Source organism: Chelon labrosus, assembly GCF_963514085.1.
Source record: "Chelon labrosus genome assembly, contig: SCAFFOLD_158, whole genome shotgun sequence".
Classification (NCBI taxonomy): domain Eukaryota; kingdom Metazoa; phylum Chordata; class Actinopteri; order Mugiliformes; family Mugilidae; genus Chelon; species Chelon labrosus.
In genome coordinates, this window is record NW_028181535.1 from 1982 (window position 1) to 18075 (window position 16094).

The 16094-nt window shown below is 42.8% G+C and overlaps 1 protein-coding gene across 1 annotated transcript; it reads left to right on the plus strand.

Annotated features, from left to right (window-relative positions):
- Positions 1–264: 264 nt before the first annotated feature.
- LOC311509968 (suppressor of tumorigenicity 14 protein-like) lies at positions 265–11218 on the plus strand (the record flags this gene model as incomplete). Its single annotated transcript, XM_084575425.1, has 11 exons — positions 265–362; positions 1268–1368; positions 1492–1625; positions 1747–1851; positions 1927–2034; positions 2229–2342; positions 3762–3887; positions 3967–4150; positions 4457–4728; positions 4943–5079; positions 5708–11218. Coding segments are annotated over 11 exons (1541 nt in total), but the record flags the coding sequence as incomplete, so codon positions are not given.
- Positions 11219–16094: the final 4876 nt, after the last annotated feature.

Consider the following 16094-nt stretch of genomic DNA (forward strand, 5'->3'; position numbering starts at 1 on the left):
GGTCGTTATCCAAGTTGTACTTGGATAACGACGTTGATCGTTATCTTGGTTGTTATTATTGATGATTTAGTCTGTAGCGCACTTGTTTTAATGCGACTTTTCTATATACTATAATGTAATGCTGATCATCTGGAACAGAATAATTGGGAAGACATTCAGACTGTTCTGTCCTTTAGTGTCTTCAGTCACTCTCAATCACTTAAGGTGAGTGTGATTTGATTTGTCTGTGGAAGATCTAACATGTTGGCCATGTGTCTTGTTCAGAGTGTGGAGGTTCACTGACTGCAGACAAAGGCTTTCTCTCTTCACCTTTCTTTCCGTCCAACTACCCTCCACGGACCTCGTGTGTTTGGAGCATCCAGGTAACTCCACCTCCTTATTTATTGATCTAATGAGAATAATCATGGGACTGTTTAAATGCAAAGGGTTCCTCCTCTGTCAAGAAAGGTCTGATAGTGACTATAAAAAGATTCATCCTATGAGAGCAGGAATGTAGAAACCTTGCCATAAATTAACTGAAGTCTTTCTTCCTCTTCTGTAACCTGACCCTTTTTATTGAATGACAGCTAAATGCTCACATCCATATGCTATCTTGATCACACTAGCTACGTTTGCCTGATCACTACATCTTTAGATTGATCGGTCGTAGTGATCACCGATGAACTGTTTCCATGAAAACTAAACAAATTTATGAGTTTCCATCAAAACATCAATCACTATAGAACTTTATTCGCAACGATGTCCTGATAATGTGGCAATCATATCTAATGAAAGAGAACAGAAGAAGAGGGGGAACAGTCATTTTTTCCAGTCTTTATTGACACCACTGAGTTACTTGATGTATACCTACTCAGAAAGAACGGATTCATCACCACCACCAGAAAAGTCCATTGTAGCTGCTACAAAGCCCCTTCTGTATTTTCTGTTTTCACAGCTCATTAAAATTTGATTTAGTGGAAAGCCCAAATTTATAATGTGTATAATGTTTGACAGGTTTAATGCTTATCATGGTTATGGTCATATTAGATCTTCTGATGGCACAAGAATCACCAGTGGCTTGGAGAATTTCTCTTTTCCTGCTCGGTTCAATCTTCATTTACAGAACATTTCATTAAAAAGACAAACTCCGCAGATATCACTGAGACTCTGACTTTACTGTCAGAAATATTATTATTATTGTTATTGTTATTTTTAGTTTCATTTATTATTATTGTCTCTGTTTCAGTTTAATTTCATGTGGGATTTCATAATCACTTTTCTGTTTCAGGTCGCGACAGACAAGTTTGTGAAGATTCAGTTCAACACATTCTCAGTGGGAAATGAAAGTAAACAGTGTTCCGATGATTACGTAGAAGTCGACAATCAAAGGTCAGGATTTCTTGTTTCTGTTTCACGTCATAAAATCATGTGATGACTCCTGATGGATCTACTGAGGGTCATTGTCCTGTATTGATTAGTTGAAGCTTTACCTGCCGTCTCTCTCTGCTGCAGGCTGTGTGGCCACAGTTTAAAAAGCAAAGTGATCACCAGCAAAAGCAACCAGATGACCATCAAGTTCAACTCAGACTCATCCTACGTTTACCAGGGTTTCACCGCTGAGTATGAAGCCTTCATCCCAACCAATCGTAAGACAGATGTTTTTTCTGTTTCATTTAAGGGCTGCAGTCATTTTTAAAGCTAATCAGCAGTTTTTAGATTCTACTCCCTTCCTCAATTTTGTCCTGATTGTCTGATGGCATTGATCAGCTTGTCCGGGAAGGTTCCAGTGCAGCAACAACCTTTGCATCAACAGGACTCTGCAGTGTGATGGCTGGAGCGACTGTGGAGACGACAGCGACGAGGTCAACTGCAGTGAGTCAAACATCTGTGGAGATGTTTTTTCTTGTAAAGAGAATCACCAGTAACAGTTGGTTTGTCTTTGAACAGCGTGTGAGGCGACTCAGATGAAGTGTAAAAACGGTCACTGTAAACCTAAATTCTGGCAGTGTGATGGCATTGACGACTGTGGAGACAATACAGATGAAGAAACCTGTGGTGAGTCAACTGTCAAGAACTCAATCAAATCCTGTAAATGCAAATGTTGAATCAGGAGGGAAGACAGAATATCAGCAGTCTGGGTGAAAACATTGACTTGTTCATTAGAGCTTTGAGTAAAAAGACTTCAGGGTGGTTGAATGTAAGAAAGTGTTCTTTGAGGATCTCACAGCTGCTGGTGTTTCTGTTTGCAGTAAAATGTAAAGGAGAGTTTTCTTGCAAAAACGGCCGCTGTGTCTCAGAGAAGATGAGATGTGACGGGAAAAACGACTGTGGCGACGGATCTGATGAGTCCAAATGTGAAAGATGTAAGCAGGGATGCTGAAATTAATTATTTGAAAAGTCTGTATAATAATCATTTTCACTAAAATCTTTTTATTTTTCTGTCATACAAGACACATTACTGCTAACCAAGAAATGAAATGAGATTTACTTCAGATAATTCTTTTGAGTTGTGATCGTTGGTGTTAGCAGAGGGTCTTGGTTAGGGTTAGCTAATACGCTTCAGCAACTAACACTAAGTGAGATGATAAACTTCTCAGTGTAAATTTTCTTTTAGTTCATCTCATAAGAGCGGTGAGTTATAAAACTTCAGTAAATGTCTAATGAATCAAGTCAGTGTTTTGATGTAAGCTACTAGGGGTGTAACGGTATTTGTATTCGTCCCGCGGTGTCACGGTACGGGCGTCACGGTTCGGTGCACGCAGTCATCAGGCGAATACATCTGAGTGAGTAGCCTATTAAATAACAGAAAAAAGAAAAAGTCGAGTCCTCCCTTCAGTCCCGGTGGCAGTATTGAGCCTAAAAGCTGCCAGCTAACGTTATTAGCCTTCAGAAGAAGAAAGACAGACGAAGAAGAAATGTAATGGTGTGGCGCATGGAAGGATGTACTAAGAGAAGTGTGGAGTTGGAAGAGCCGCCGGCTTCAATCACCAGTGTGGGAACACTTTGGTTTCCCGGTGCAACATAATGGTGATAGCACGCGAGTGGTGGACCGGACAAAGACCGTCTGCTGACGATGTTTGGCGGAGGTGCAGTACGTCACTGGAAACACATCAAACATGCTAACGCACATAAGACGGCATCACCCCGATATGTCTGTCACTGGTACGAGGAAAAAAAAACGTGTGTGCAACAAGTTAGTTGAGTTAGTTTCTTCTAATGAAGTTACCAAAGTTGCCAGTTGCTACCTGACTACCTCAGTTTATCCCTACAAGAAATTGTGCTTTTTCTTTTCCTCTGTATGAACAAAATGAATGAATGTTATGAGAACCCTCCTAATGCATTTGTTTGATGTTTTATTCTAGTTTTTACTTTTAGAACAGGAGGTGGTTTTTAGTTTTTTCAGTCTATTGGTGTCTGTTCAGAATAAATGAATTAAGCTAGTTTTATACATGTGTGAGTTTTTGTTGCTTTTTTCCCATTGTACCAAACCTGTACTGAACTGTGACCCCCACACTGAAAATCCTACCAAACCGTGACTTGTGTGTACCGTTACACCTCTACAAGCTACATAAATCAGCAGCTGTTGTCGAGAGGTATGAGTCCGACATTTTCCAATGAGCAATTTGATAATCTGTTTCAGCCTTAACATCTGTATCGTTCAAACGAGATATCTTCAGGATGTTGTATAATCCGTCTCTTGGAAACAGTGCAGACTTGCTTTTAACACTCGAGGTGTGTTATTTTTGTGGGTTGGTGCTGATGTTGCGTTTCCTTCCGTTTAGCTCTGGTGTTGCAACAGTGCTCGGAGTTCACCTTCCGCTGCAAGGATGGACGCTGTATCAGCAAACTGAACCCAGAGTGTGATGAAGAGCAGGACTGTGCGGACGGTTCTGACGAGGCCAACTGCCGTACGTTCACCACACACACAGCAGACTGCAGAGTGATGTTAACTGTTTTCAGTAACTTTAACCAGTTTATTCTTTTCAGAGTGTGGGATGCGGCCGTTCCGCAGCTCTCGCATCGTGGGTGGTGAGACTTCGAGAGAGGGCGAGTGGCCCTGGCAGGTCAGCCTCCAAATCAAGGGAACGGGACATGTGTGTGGAGCTTCAGTGTTGAGTCGCCGCTGGTTGCTGACTGCCGCCCACTGCGTCCAGGACAATGGACCCAACAAGTAGGAACTTGTTCATGTGAATTACTACATTAGACTATATTCAGAGCAATCATTTATTCATCGAGTTTGGAATGCAGGTTGATGTTTAAGGGTGAGGAGCAGGTGGAATGAGTCAGGTTTGTGTTTTCAGTTGGATCAAATATAAATGTATCTCAGCTGCCTAAAAACAGCAGCTACAAAATAAAAAGGCTTCCTGTCTCCACTTCAGTTTGAACACAGAGGAGCAGAGCTGTTTTCATATTCACGACTGAACTCATGTTTTCTGCGAGTAAATGTATTGAATGGTTGAATTCATTATTGATGCAGGTACTCGCAGGCTGACCAGTGGGAGGCCTTTTTGGGGCTGCATGTGCAGAGTCAGACCAATGAGTGGACGGTAAGGAGAAATGTGAAGCGGATCATTGCTCACCAGGACTACAACTCTGTCACCTACGACAACGATATTGCTCTGATGGAGCTGGACTCTGACGTCGACCTCAACCAGAACATCTGGCCCATCTGTCTTCCCTCCCACACATATGAATTCCCAGCAGGCCGAGAGGCGTGGATCACTGGCTGGGGAGCCACAAGGGAAGGGGGTGAGAAACTGCTGCTTCATACCTCAAAGTTCCTCTTGGTCTGAGATAAAGTGGAAGATCTGAGTGATAAGTAACTCGATCTCCTCGCTTACAGTTTCAAAGATTCAATCAAAACATGGACATACAAGTAATGTTTGTGTAATTCAGATTCTAAGATAAGACATTATTGTTATCATCCATCCACCTGCTGTCTAAGTTGTGATCTTCTTGTCAGGTGTCGGGGCGACCGTCTTGCAGAAGGCGCAGGTTCGGATCATCAACAGCACAGTGTGCAAGACCCTGATGAGTGATGAGGTCACTGACAGGATGATATGTGCAGGAGTCCTCCGAGGAGGCGTGGATGCCTGTCAGGTACAAACTAATCACTCAATTAATACATGAGGAGGTGGGACAAATATCCTAATAAACCAGCTTCTGTAGCTCAGAGCTCTGTTCAGGTTTCAGCAACTAGAAACATATTTATTTTATACAATATAAATCAAATTTTTTTTTTTTGGATATTGTATTGATCCCACAAGGGGAAATCATCTCTCTGCATTTTGACCCATCCCATCATTCACACAGTAGTGTTTACAGTTGGAGCAGAGGGCTGCGGCCTTTAAGGACCGCGCCCAGGGAGCAATTTGGGGGTTAGATACTTGCTCAGGGCACTTCAGCCATGGACATGGTGGGAGGCAAACCTGGGACCCCTCAGTCCCAAGCTGCACCTCTTACCACTACTCCCACTAAAGCCGACATGAGTGCCATTTATAATATAAAGTGGCATACAATTCAAATACTCATTTTGTTAGGTGAATTTGTCTTGAGTGATTAGTGAGAGAGCCATTGTAGCAGTCGCTTCACAGAGTAAAGATATAAAGATATAATATGGACATAATACACATTTAATACTCCAAAGTGATTGATGTTTATGTGACAGGCCTCATTGTCCTGCATGAACATACCCTCATGTGCTTTAATGTCTGTCTGGCTTTCTCAGGGTGACTCTGGCGGGCCCCTGTCTGTCACCGGCCCCAGTGGACGGGTCTTTCTTGCCGGAGTGGTGAGCTGGGGCGATGGTTGCGCTCGCAGGAACAAACCTGGCATCTACACCCGAGTTACCAAATACCGCAGCTGGATAAAGGAGAAGAGTGGAGTGTAGCAGCAGGGTGGAGGACAGCTTCTCCTGGATTACGGGTATTTTTAATGGAGACTTATGACCAGAGGAGCAGAACATAGTTATCTTTCATGTTCATCACAGAATGTCTCAATGCTTATCTTCTAGGTGGCTGAAAGTCACCATCTTCTTTAATATATAACTCAGTGCACTTCCTTAATTTTTGCTGTGTGATGCTTTGACTCAAAGAGGCTGAGGGAAATGGAGATGGCATACAGAAGCTTCCAGTCAACCAGAATTATCCTTCTAAGTAAGCTGGACTCAAACCCCCAAGAACTAGGACAGTATGCTGAGTGTCAGCAGCAGCTGCTCTCTGCAAGAAAGATGATCCCAAAAAGCTGCATCAGTCAGAACTGCTTCCAAGCGTTATATAAAAGTTAAAATATTCCAGTGTTGATAAATGTGATAATTACGAGAATCAGGGATGCATTGTCTTGTCAATCATGATGAAAAAAATAATCTCAGGGTGTATTACTGTTAATATGCACATGTTTTTTTTTTTTTGCTTGAATGATTTCTGTGTGTAGATGATTCTTATATGACAACTACTACTAGTTAACTGAAATCATATATTTAGAGGTTTAATCATGGATAAGATGTTGATTGTGATTTGGTGACACTGTGAATACAGACAAAACTTCTACTGTAGCTTCATAATATTTAAGTGACACATCCCGTTAACCATGAGCCACTACACGAAAGCTCTGCAAGCAACTCCACATTTAAATGAAAAATAGTAATACAAATTTCAGTTTAAAATCCGTTGTAAATCTCTAACTGGGTTCAGTAATCATTTTTTTGAAAATTCAGGATTCAGATTCCGCACCAATCTTGTCAGTACCCAGAAGAACTGTCAAGTTTCATTAAACTTTTGTGTAGGAACTTCTTGGAACCTCAAGAGATTCAAAAACCATTAAATAACAGGGTTCCTCCGGGTTTGTGACGTTGTTGTTAATATTCCATCTTTGAAGGAACCCTGAAAGTGTCCTGGGTAATGTTTACAGTATAAAACAGAGTAGTCTTTCAAATGTTCTTCCAGAGCCAAATGAACTAAAACTAAAATAGCCAGCCTGGGATCCAAGGCCAGATGTTAGTTCCTGGACTTCATTTTCAACCTGCGTTTAAATAATGTTTAATTTTTCCGGTGATTGTCTGTTGAAGTCTTTGGTCTCGTTTGTTTGGACCAGCTGTTTTTGTTACAATTTTTTATATTCATGTATTGCACTCATGAAATATGTTTGCTTAATGTATTTATTATTACCTTGTACATTTTTTCTTACAGCTGGGTTTTTAGAGTTTTACTGCTTCTGTGTCTTTATCATAGATATTCTTAGTCGTAGGAGGTTTCAAGCTTTAATTATTGTTATACTTAGTTGAGAACAGGCTGTATCATTCTGATAGTGCTGTTGCAGCAGATTTCTGTTTGAAAATAAGAAATCAGATTACACTGGTCTTTCTGTGTTTAATTCGGCATCTGCAGATGGGCTCACTGCACAAACGAAGCATCAAGCATTTTGAGTGGCCAATAAGCAAGAAGTTCACAATGCAGATGTGTTTTATGCTTCTTATGTACTGGATCTCACTTTGTTTCTCCTTTTAGCTGTCTTCCAAGAATACAATACAAAACATACATTTGAAACCAGATGTTTACATACACTGTCTTAAAAGACAAACATTTTTTCTCACTGTCTGAAGTTAAATCAGACAAAACCTCTCCTGTTTTAGGTCAGTTGGGATTACTAAGATTATCTAAATGCCACAATAATGAGAGACAATTTCTCAGAGAATTTTTTTATTACTTTCTTCAAAGTCAGAAGTTTACATACACAAAGATTACTATGTCTTTTAACGATGAAGGAAAGCCCTGATGATGATGTCATGGCTTTGGAAACTGCTGATAGGTTAACAGACAACATTTGAGTTAATTGGAGCCACACCTGTGGATGTATTTTAAGGCTACACCTTAAACACACTGCGTCCTTGTTTGACATCATGGGAAAATCAAAAGAAATCAGCCAAGATATCAGGAAGAGAATTGTGGTGCTCCACAAGACTGGTTCGTCCTTGGATACAATTTCCAGATGCTTGAAGGTACCACGTTCACCTGTTCAAACAATTATATGCAAGTATAGACACCATGGGAATGTCCAGCCATCATACTGCTCAGGAAGGAGACGGGTTCTGTGTCACAGAGATGAACGAGTTTTGGTCTGAAACGTGCGAATCAACCCCTTAACAAAAGCTAAAGCCCTTGTCTAGATGATGGCTGAAGCTGGTAAGAGAGTGTCATTCTCCACAGTGAAACGAGTCCTGTACCAACATGGGCTGAAAGGCCACTCAGCGAGGAAGAAGCAATTACTCCAAAAGCAACATAAAAAAGCCAGTTTACAGTTTGCAAATGCACACAGGGACAAAGACCTTAATTTTTGGAGACATGTCCTGTGGTCTGATGAAACTAAAGTGGAACTGTTCGGCCATAATGACCATCGTTACATTTGGAGGAAAAAGGGGGAAGCTTGTAAGCCTGAGAACACCATTCCAACTGTGAAGTATGGGGGTGGTAGCAGCATGTTGTGGGGCTGTTTTGCCGCAGGAGGAACTGGTGCACTTCATAAAATAGATGGCATCATGAGGAAAGAACATTATGTGGGCTAGTGGTAATATTGAACCAACATCTCAAGACATCAGCCAGGACGTTAAAGCTTGGGCACAAATGGGTCTTCCAAATGGACAATGACCCTAAGCATACTGCCAAAGTAGTTACAAAGTGGCTTAAGGACAACAAAATCAATGTTTTGGAGTGGCCATCACAAAGCCCCGATCTCAATCCCATAGAAAATTTGTGGGCAGATCTGAAAAGGCGTGTGAGAGCGAGGTGGCCTATAACCCTGACTCAGTTACACAAGTTCTGTCAGAAGAATGGACCAGAATACCAGCAGACTATTGTGAGAAGCTTGTGGAAGGATATCCAAAATGTTTGACCCAAGTCATACAGTTTTAAAGGCAATGCTACCAAATACTAAGGAAATGTATGTAAACTACTGACTTTTTAAAAAGTAATAAAACATTCTCCAAGAAATTCTTTCTCATTATTGTGGCATTTAGCAAATAGAAATAATTTTAGTAATCCTAACTGATTTAGTCTGATTTAACTTCAGACAGTGAGGAAAAAAGGTTTGTGTCTTTTAACACAGTGCATGTGTAAACATCTGGTTTCAACTTGAGGTTTCTTCCTGTTAAAAGGGAGTTTTTCCTTGCCACCGTTGCCTTCAGGCTTGCTCTGGGGGTTTCAGGCCGGGTTTTTGTAAAGCGTCTTGAGACGATTTGTATTGTTATTGACGCTATATAAATAAAATTGAATTGAATTGAATTGAACTTTATGTCATATACCTCAATAGACTTCTAGTTTAAAGCAGCATGTAAACGATGTGAATTGGCTGTGTGAAAATTTTCCATTACAATCCCCCTTTGAGTATTTAGATTGACATGAATCAAACAAAGAATGAACAAACATTAAACAATATACTGCCTGGCCAAAAAAATGTCACAAAAGCTCACCCACTCAAATATTTCATTGGACGTCCTTTAGCTTTGATTACAGCACACATTCTCTGTGTCATTGTTTCAATAATCATCAATGTCACCAGATTTATTTCCATCCAGTGCTGCATTAATTTTTCACCAAGATCTTGTATTGATGATGGGAGAGTCTGACCACTGCACAAAGCCTTCTCCAGCACATCCCAAAGATTCTCACTGGGGTTAAGGTCTGGACTCTGTGGTGGCCAATCCATGTGTGAAAATGATGTCTCATGCTCCCTGAACCACTCTTTCACAATCTGAGCCCCATGAATCCTGGCATTGTCATCTTGGAATATGCCCGTGAACATCAGGGAAGAAAAAATCCATTGATAGAATAACCTGGTCATTCAGTATATTCAGGTAGTCAGCTGACCTCATTCTTTGGACACATAATGTTGCTGAACCTAGACCTGAGCAACTGCAGCAACCCCAGATCATAGCACTGCCCCCACAGGCTTGTACAGTAGACACTAGGCATGATGGGTGCATCACTTCATCTGCCTCTCTTCTTACCCTGATGCCCCCATCACTCTGAAACGGGGTAAATCTGGACTCATCAGACCACATGACCTTCTTCCATTGCTCCAGAGTCCAATCTTTATGCTCCCTAGCAAAGAAAAGCCTTTTGTTCCAGTTAGCTTCACTGATTAGTGGTTTTCTTAAGGCTACACAGCTGTTCAGTCCCAATCTCTTGAGTTCCCTTTACATTGTATGTGTGGAAATGCTCTTACTTTCACTATTAAACATAGCCCTGAATTCTGCTGCTGTTTTTCTTTGATTTCACCAAACATTTAAGTGATCGCTGATCATGTCTTCCTGGAAGACAATGGTTCCCCACTCTCCATCCAGTTTTTAATAATGTATTGGACAGTTCTTAACCCTGTTTAAGTAGTTTCTACAAACTCCTTAGATGTTTTCTAATGGCACTGCAGCATCACTTAGTACAACTCTAAACTTAGTTGCTCCTCTGAAAAAGAAGGTCATGAATCGGATAGCTCCCTGGTATAATTCACAGTTGCGCTGTTCAAAACAAGCAGTCGGAAAGCTAGAAAGAATTTAACATTCCACTAATTCTGAAGAAGTTCGCTGTCGAAGGAGGAATTTTTCCCTCTCCTTCAGCCCAGGTTCTTTTTACCTATTGGAAAGGTTAGTGTGACTATGAATAGACCACCCGACAACTTCTCTCCAATTGACAGTTTATTTAGCAGCAGAGAATAGATACAGAGTCAGCGCTGAGACTTCAGCTTAACCACCTTATGGGTAGAAAAGGAGAAGCCCCCAAATATGTGTGCACAGAAGTTTTATTCTATCTGGGCTCCACCCGAGGACAATAGGAGGAGCGCTGACTTTCGTGTATCAGTAGTTTTCCATGTGTAGCCGAGGCCGGCTTTAACTGGTTTCTACAAGGTGAAATAAGAGTGTGGTGCATCTTATCTAGTGAGCAAAGCTGCAGCAAAGCGGTAGACCACCCCGTATCTGGTATGCTAGACAGAAGAACACTTCTTTCTGTTCTGTTCCCTCACAAAACACTTTAATAACCAACATCGCATAGACTGGAAAGATAGTTTAACAACTTAACAAAAAGTTCTCGGTAATATTAGAACAGGATATTATTCATCATTAATAGAAGAAAACAAGAACAACCCCAGATTTCTTTTCAGCACTGTAGCCAGGCTGACAAAGAGCCACAGCTCTGTTGAGCCATCTATTCATTTAGCCCTCAGTAGTAATGACTTCATCAGCTTCTTTACTAATAAAATTGTTGGCATTAGAGAAAACATTCAAGACATCCTTTCTCCAGCTGTCAAAGATGTAAGTACAGTGACATTAAAAACTTATATAAGACCTTATCAATATCTGGAATCCTTCTCCCCAGTAGATCTTGATGTGCTGCCAACTCCCCAGAACCTAAACCAATGGGTAGGTGAGGATAATGCCTGTCCACTGTGCACTTGTGTCTGCACGCGTAGACATATTCTGACAGGTTGTAAGGTTAGTCTTTCCCAAGGACGTTATACCTGGCGTCACAACCAGGTACTGAAATGTTTAGCAGCTGCAATTGAGGAAAAACGGGTGAATTTAAATTCCATGGCCGTTAACAGAGAGAATAGATGTATTAAGTTTGTACGGGAGGGAGAAAAGGCTAGACCAGCAGGCATCAGGCATAACACGGGACAGCTAAGAGTAGGAGGAGCCTGGCAGATGAGAGCGGATTTAAATGGACAACTGGTTATTCCAGCTGAGATAGTTAGCACTCGACTACGGCCAGATCTGCTGTTGTGGTCTGAGCCAGAGAAAGTGGTTTATTTCATAGAGCTGACTGTCCCGTGGGAAGATAGAGTTGAGGAGGCTAATGAGCGAAAAAGAGCTAAGTATGCAGAGTTAGCAGCAGATGCAGAGCAGAATGGATGGAAGGCTTATGTCCGCCCGGTAGAAGTGGGTTGCCGTGGATTTGTGGCAAAGTCGGTGATTGCTCTGCTGAGCGAGCTGGGCATACGAGGAAGGAGCCAGAGGACTGCGGTTAGCAACATGTCCCGGGCAGCAGAGAGAGCGAGCGACTGGTTATGGGTGCGCAGAAAGCATGCTAGCTGGGGAACTAGCTAAGGTAAGGAAGGCCGCATGTAGGCCTCGATTTGTTTATTACGCGATTTGTTTGTTACGTGTTTTCGGCCCGCAGCAACGGGGCGAATCACGGTAGATTTGCTTGTTTGTTACGTGGTTCAGTCCGCATCAACGGGGCGAATCACGGTAGATTTGTTTGTTTGGCTCGTGGTTCAGTCCGCATCAACGGGGCGAATCACGGTAGATTTGTTTTTGTTACGTGTTTCAGTCCGCATCAACGGGGCGAATCACGGTAGATTTGTTTGTTTGTTACGTGGTTCAGTCCGCATCAACGGGGCGAATCATGGTAGATTTGTTTGTTTGGCTCGTGGTTCAGTCCGCATCAACGGGGCGAATCATGGTAGATTTGTTTTTGTTACGTGGTTATTAGTTACTATATTAGCTGTTGATAGACATCGAATGGTGAGGGAAACAGGGTTGTGCAGTGGCGGTGTGGAGGGGGGTGACTCCAGGACGCTGGAAATCACTGTTAAGCCTTCTCGAGGTGTCGTGGGCCTAACTTAACGAAACATCGGTGAAGGGAGGTGCCCACTTGAAAACCCCAATGACATGCTGCATACTGCTGTTGTCTTCTTGTTACGTGGTAGCTATGGTTAGCTGCTGAGCGGGCCATACAAGCCAGCAGCGTTTAGTTAATGTTTTACAATGTCTGAACTATGCTGCTCAATGGGCTTACAAGCCAGCAGCTTTTACTTAGTTTATGTAGATTATAGGTTAATTGTCATATTATATGACCATAGGTTAGGTAGGGTCTCTTAGCTGAACAGGGCCTCTAAATGTGTTTTGCCTGGGATTTTGGCACAAGGGATTATAACATCTTATCCTGTGTATTACTGAATGCTATATCTAGCCTAGGCTAGTGACTGTTGCGAATAGTGCAGCTCACAACTAGGGAAAGACCTAGTGACAGCATGGAAAGACAGCTGACAGGAGGGAACAGTCCCCACCGGGGCTACAATGGGTTAGCTGCTCATTGTGGCAGTAGCCCAGGCTTTAATAAGCCATGGGCTACACCCTAACTTGCTACAAAGACGACTAATGATAAAATACCCCTAGAGTCAGCGAGAGCAGGGGCGGAAGATGACTCAGTTTGGACTGACACGGCTTTTGACCCAGGAATGAATTTGACACCGAGTAGGCAAGGCACGTTAATGGAAGCTACTAGTTCAGATGGAGATGGAAAGAAGCAGCAGGTTTGTGTGTGTGGCTGGCAAAAGATAACAACAGTAAAGGGCCTCAGAATCCACCAAGGGAGGAAAAAGTGCTTGGCAGAGGGAACACAGGGACCCCGCATTGATAGCTACTTCTTAAGAAGTGCATTAAGTCAGTCGGTTGAAGTCCAGCGACAGGAGTTAACCCACAGTTCGCAGGACATCAGTACCCCTAATGTTGAGGCAGGTACAAGCACTGAGGCAGACAGAGAGGCCAGCCAGCCAAAAAGGGAGAAAATTAGCGGTCAGAAAGCAAGGATCAAATGGCCAGGTGCATCAGATATTAGGCAGTGGGAGGACATCAATAGTGATTTGGTTAGTGTACTAGGTAGACTTAAAGGGACGGCAGAGAGTAAGTTGGAGAAAATGGGAGATATTATTTATGGTTATGGTAAGGAAAGATTTGGTGTGGTTGAGAAACAGAAGAAACAAGAGGGACAGGTGGTTAGATCGAGGCGTCAGCAAGAGATCGATAGGCTCGTACAGGAGAGGAGACTCCTTAAGAAGCAGTGGAGGAAAGCTACAGCTGAAGAGAAGGAAGGTATTGATTGTTTACAGGCAGATGTTAGGAAGCGATTGGCAGCGTTAAGAAGGGCGGAGAACATTAGGAAAAATAGGAAAAGGAAAGAGCGAGCTAGATTAGCATTTTATAAGGACCCATTTAGGTTTGTGAAGTCACTATTTAGTAAGGAAAAGAATGGTAGCCTCACGGTACCAAGAGAGAGGCTTGAGGAGTACTTGGAGGAGGTGCATAAAGATACGGACAGGTTTAGAAAGTTGGCACTACCCTCTGATATTCCACCTATTGGTGAAATAGTTAGCCAGTGTGATGACAGCCCACTAAGGTGGAAAGAGGTTCAAGAAGTGGTACGACGTGCAAGAGCCTCTTCAGCCCCGGGACCTAATGGGGTCCCCTACCGGCTGTATAAGAGTGCACCAGATGTGCTGAGGTTCCTGTGGAAATTGATGAAAGTAGTATGGAAGAAACAGGTTATTCCCAAGGCATGGCGCAGGGCAGGGGGGATTTTTATTCCCAAAGAGAGGGACTCATTGGAAATAAGCCAGTTTAGACCAATTAGTCTGCTTAATGTTGAGGGGAAGATTTTCTTCAGTGTTGTGGCACAGAGGTTGTCTAGTTACTTGGTTAAAAACAGACTAGTTGATACGTCGGTGCAAAAGGCTGGGATCCCAGGCTTCTCTGGATGCTTAGAGCACACCAGCATGATTTGGCACCAAATTCAGTTAGCAAAGCAAGAGAAGAGAGACCTGCATGTTGTATTCTTAGACCTGGCTAATGCTTTTGGGTCAGTGCCGCATAGTTTGTTATGGGAAGCATTTGACTTCTTTAGAGTTCCAGGCAGTATAAAAAACTTAGTCAAAGCCTACTTTTTAGACATTCAACTCTGCTTTACCACAGCAGAGTACTCTACAGCATGGCAGCAGCTGGAGGTAGGCATTATGGCAGGGTGTACAATCTCTCCACTAGCCTTTACAATGGCAATGGAGGTTATTATTAGGGCTTCCAAATGGGTGGTAGGTGGAGAAAGGCTGCAAGGAGGGCTTCGCCTCCCCCCAATCAGGGCCTACATGGACGACATGACGACAGCAACGTCAACCGCTCCTTGTACCAGAAGATTGCTGGATAAGCTAAATAGCAACCTGCAGTGGGCTAGGATGAAAGTGAAGCCTATTAAATCTAGGAGTATTTCTATTGTTAAAGGAAAGGTAGTAGATAAGAAGTTTGTTATAAATGATGAGGTAGTTCCCACAGTGCTGGAAAAGCCAGTGAAGAGCTTGGGAAGATGGTATGATGCAAGTCTTAGTGATAAGGCGCAGTTTGAAGGGTTGAGGCAGGAAATGATTCAAGGCATTTCAAGCATAGACCGGTCAGGGCTACCAGGGAAGTTAAAATTGTGGTGCTGGCAATTTGGTTTACTGCCTCGGCTAATGTGGCCGCTGACGGTGTATGAGGTTGCCCTTTCAAAGGTAGAAAAGTTAGAAAGAATGATTAATTCATTTATCAGAAAGTGGCTTGGTGTCCCACGCTGCTTAAGTGACACAGCCTTGTATGGGAAAGGCATTCTGGAGCTCCCAGTTACCAGCCTAACAGAGGAGTTTAAGTGTGCTAAAGTTAGACTGGAAATGACTCTTACTCAGTCAAAGGATCCAGTGGTTAGGAGTGTAGCGCCTACTATTAAGACAGGGAGGAAGTGGAAGGCAAAAGAGGCAGTACAGCAAGCACAGGCAGCTCTTAAACATAGAGATATCATAGGTCATGTACAGCAAGGGCGTGGAGGCCTAGGGCTGTGTGCAGGGAAACCTCTGTGGAGCAAGGCATCAGCAGTGGAAAGGAGAAAGATGGTAGTGGAAGAAGTACAGAAGCAGGAGGAAGCAGTTAGATGCTCGAAGGCAGTGTCGCAGGCTAAGCAGGGTCAGTGGGTGAACTGGGAGAGTGTGGAGAAAAGGAAGTTGAAGTGGAGAGAGCTTTGGAGCATGGAGGCTAGCAGAATTAGATTTATGTTAGGGGCTACTTATGATGTGCTGCCAACTCCCCAGAACCTAAACCAATGGGTAGGTGAGGATAATGCCTGTCCACTGTGCACTTGTGTCTGCACGCTTAGACATATTCTGACAGGTTGTAAGGTTAGTCTTTCCCAAGGACGTTATACCTGGCGTCACAACCAGGTACTGAAATGTTTAGCAGCTGCAATTGAGGAAAAACGGGTGAATTTAAATTCCATGGCCGTTAACAGAGAGAATAGATGTATTAAGTTTGTACGGGAGGGAGAAAAGGC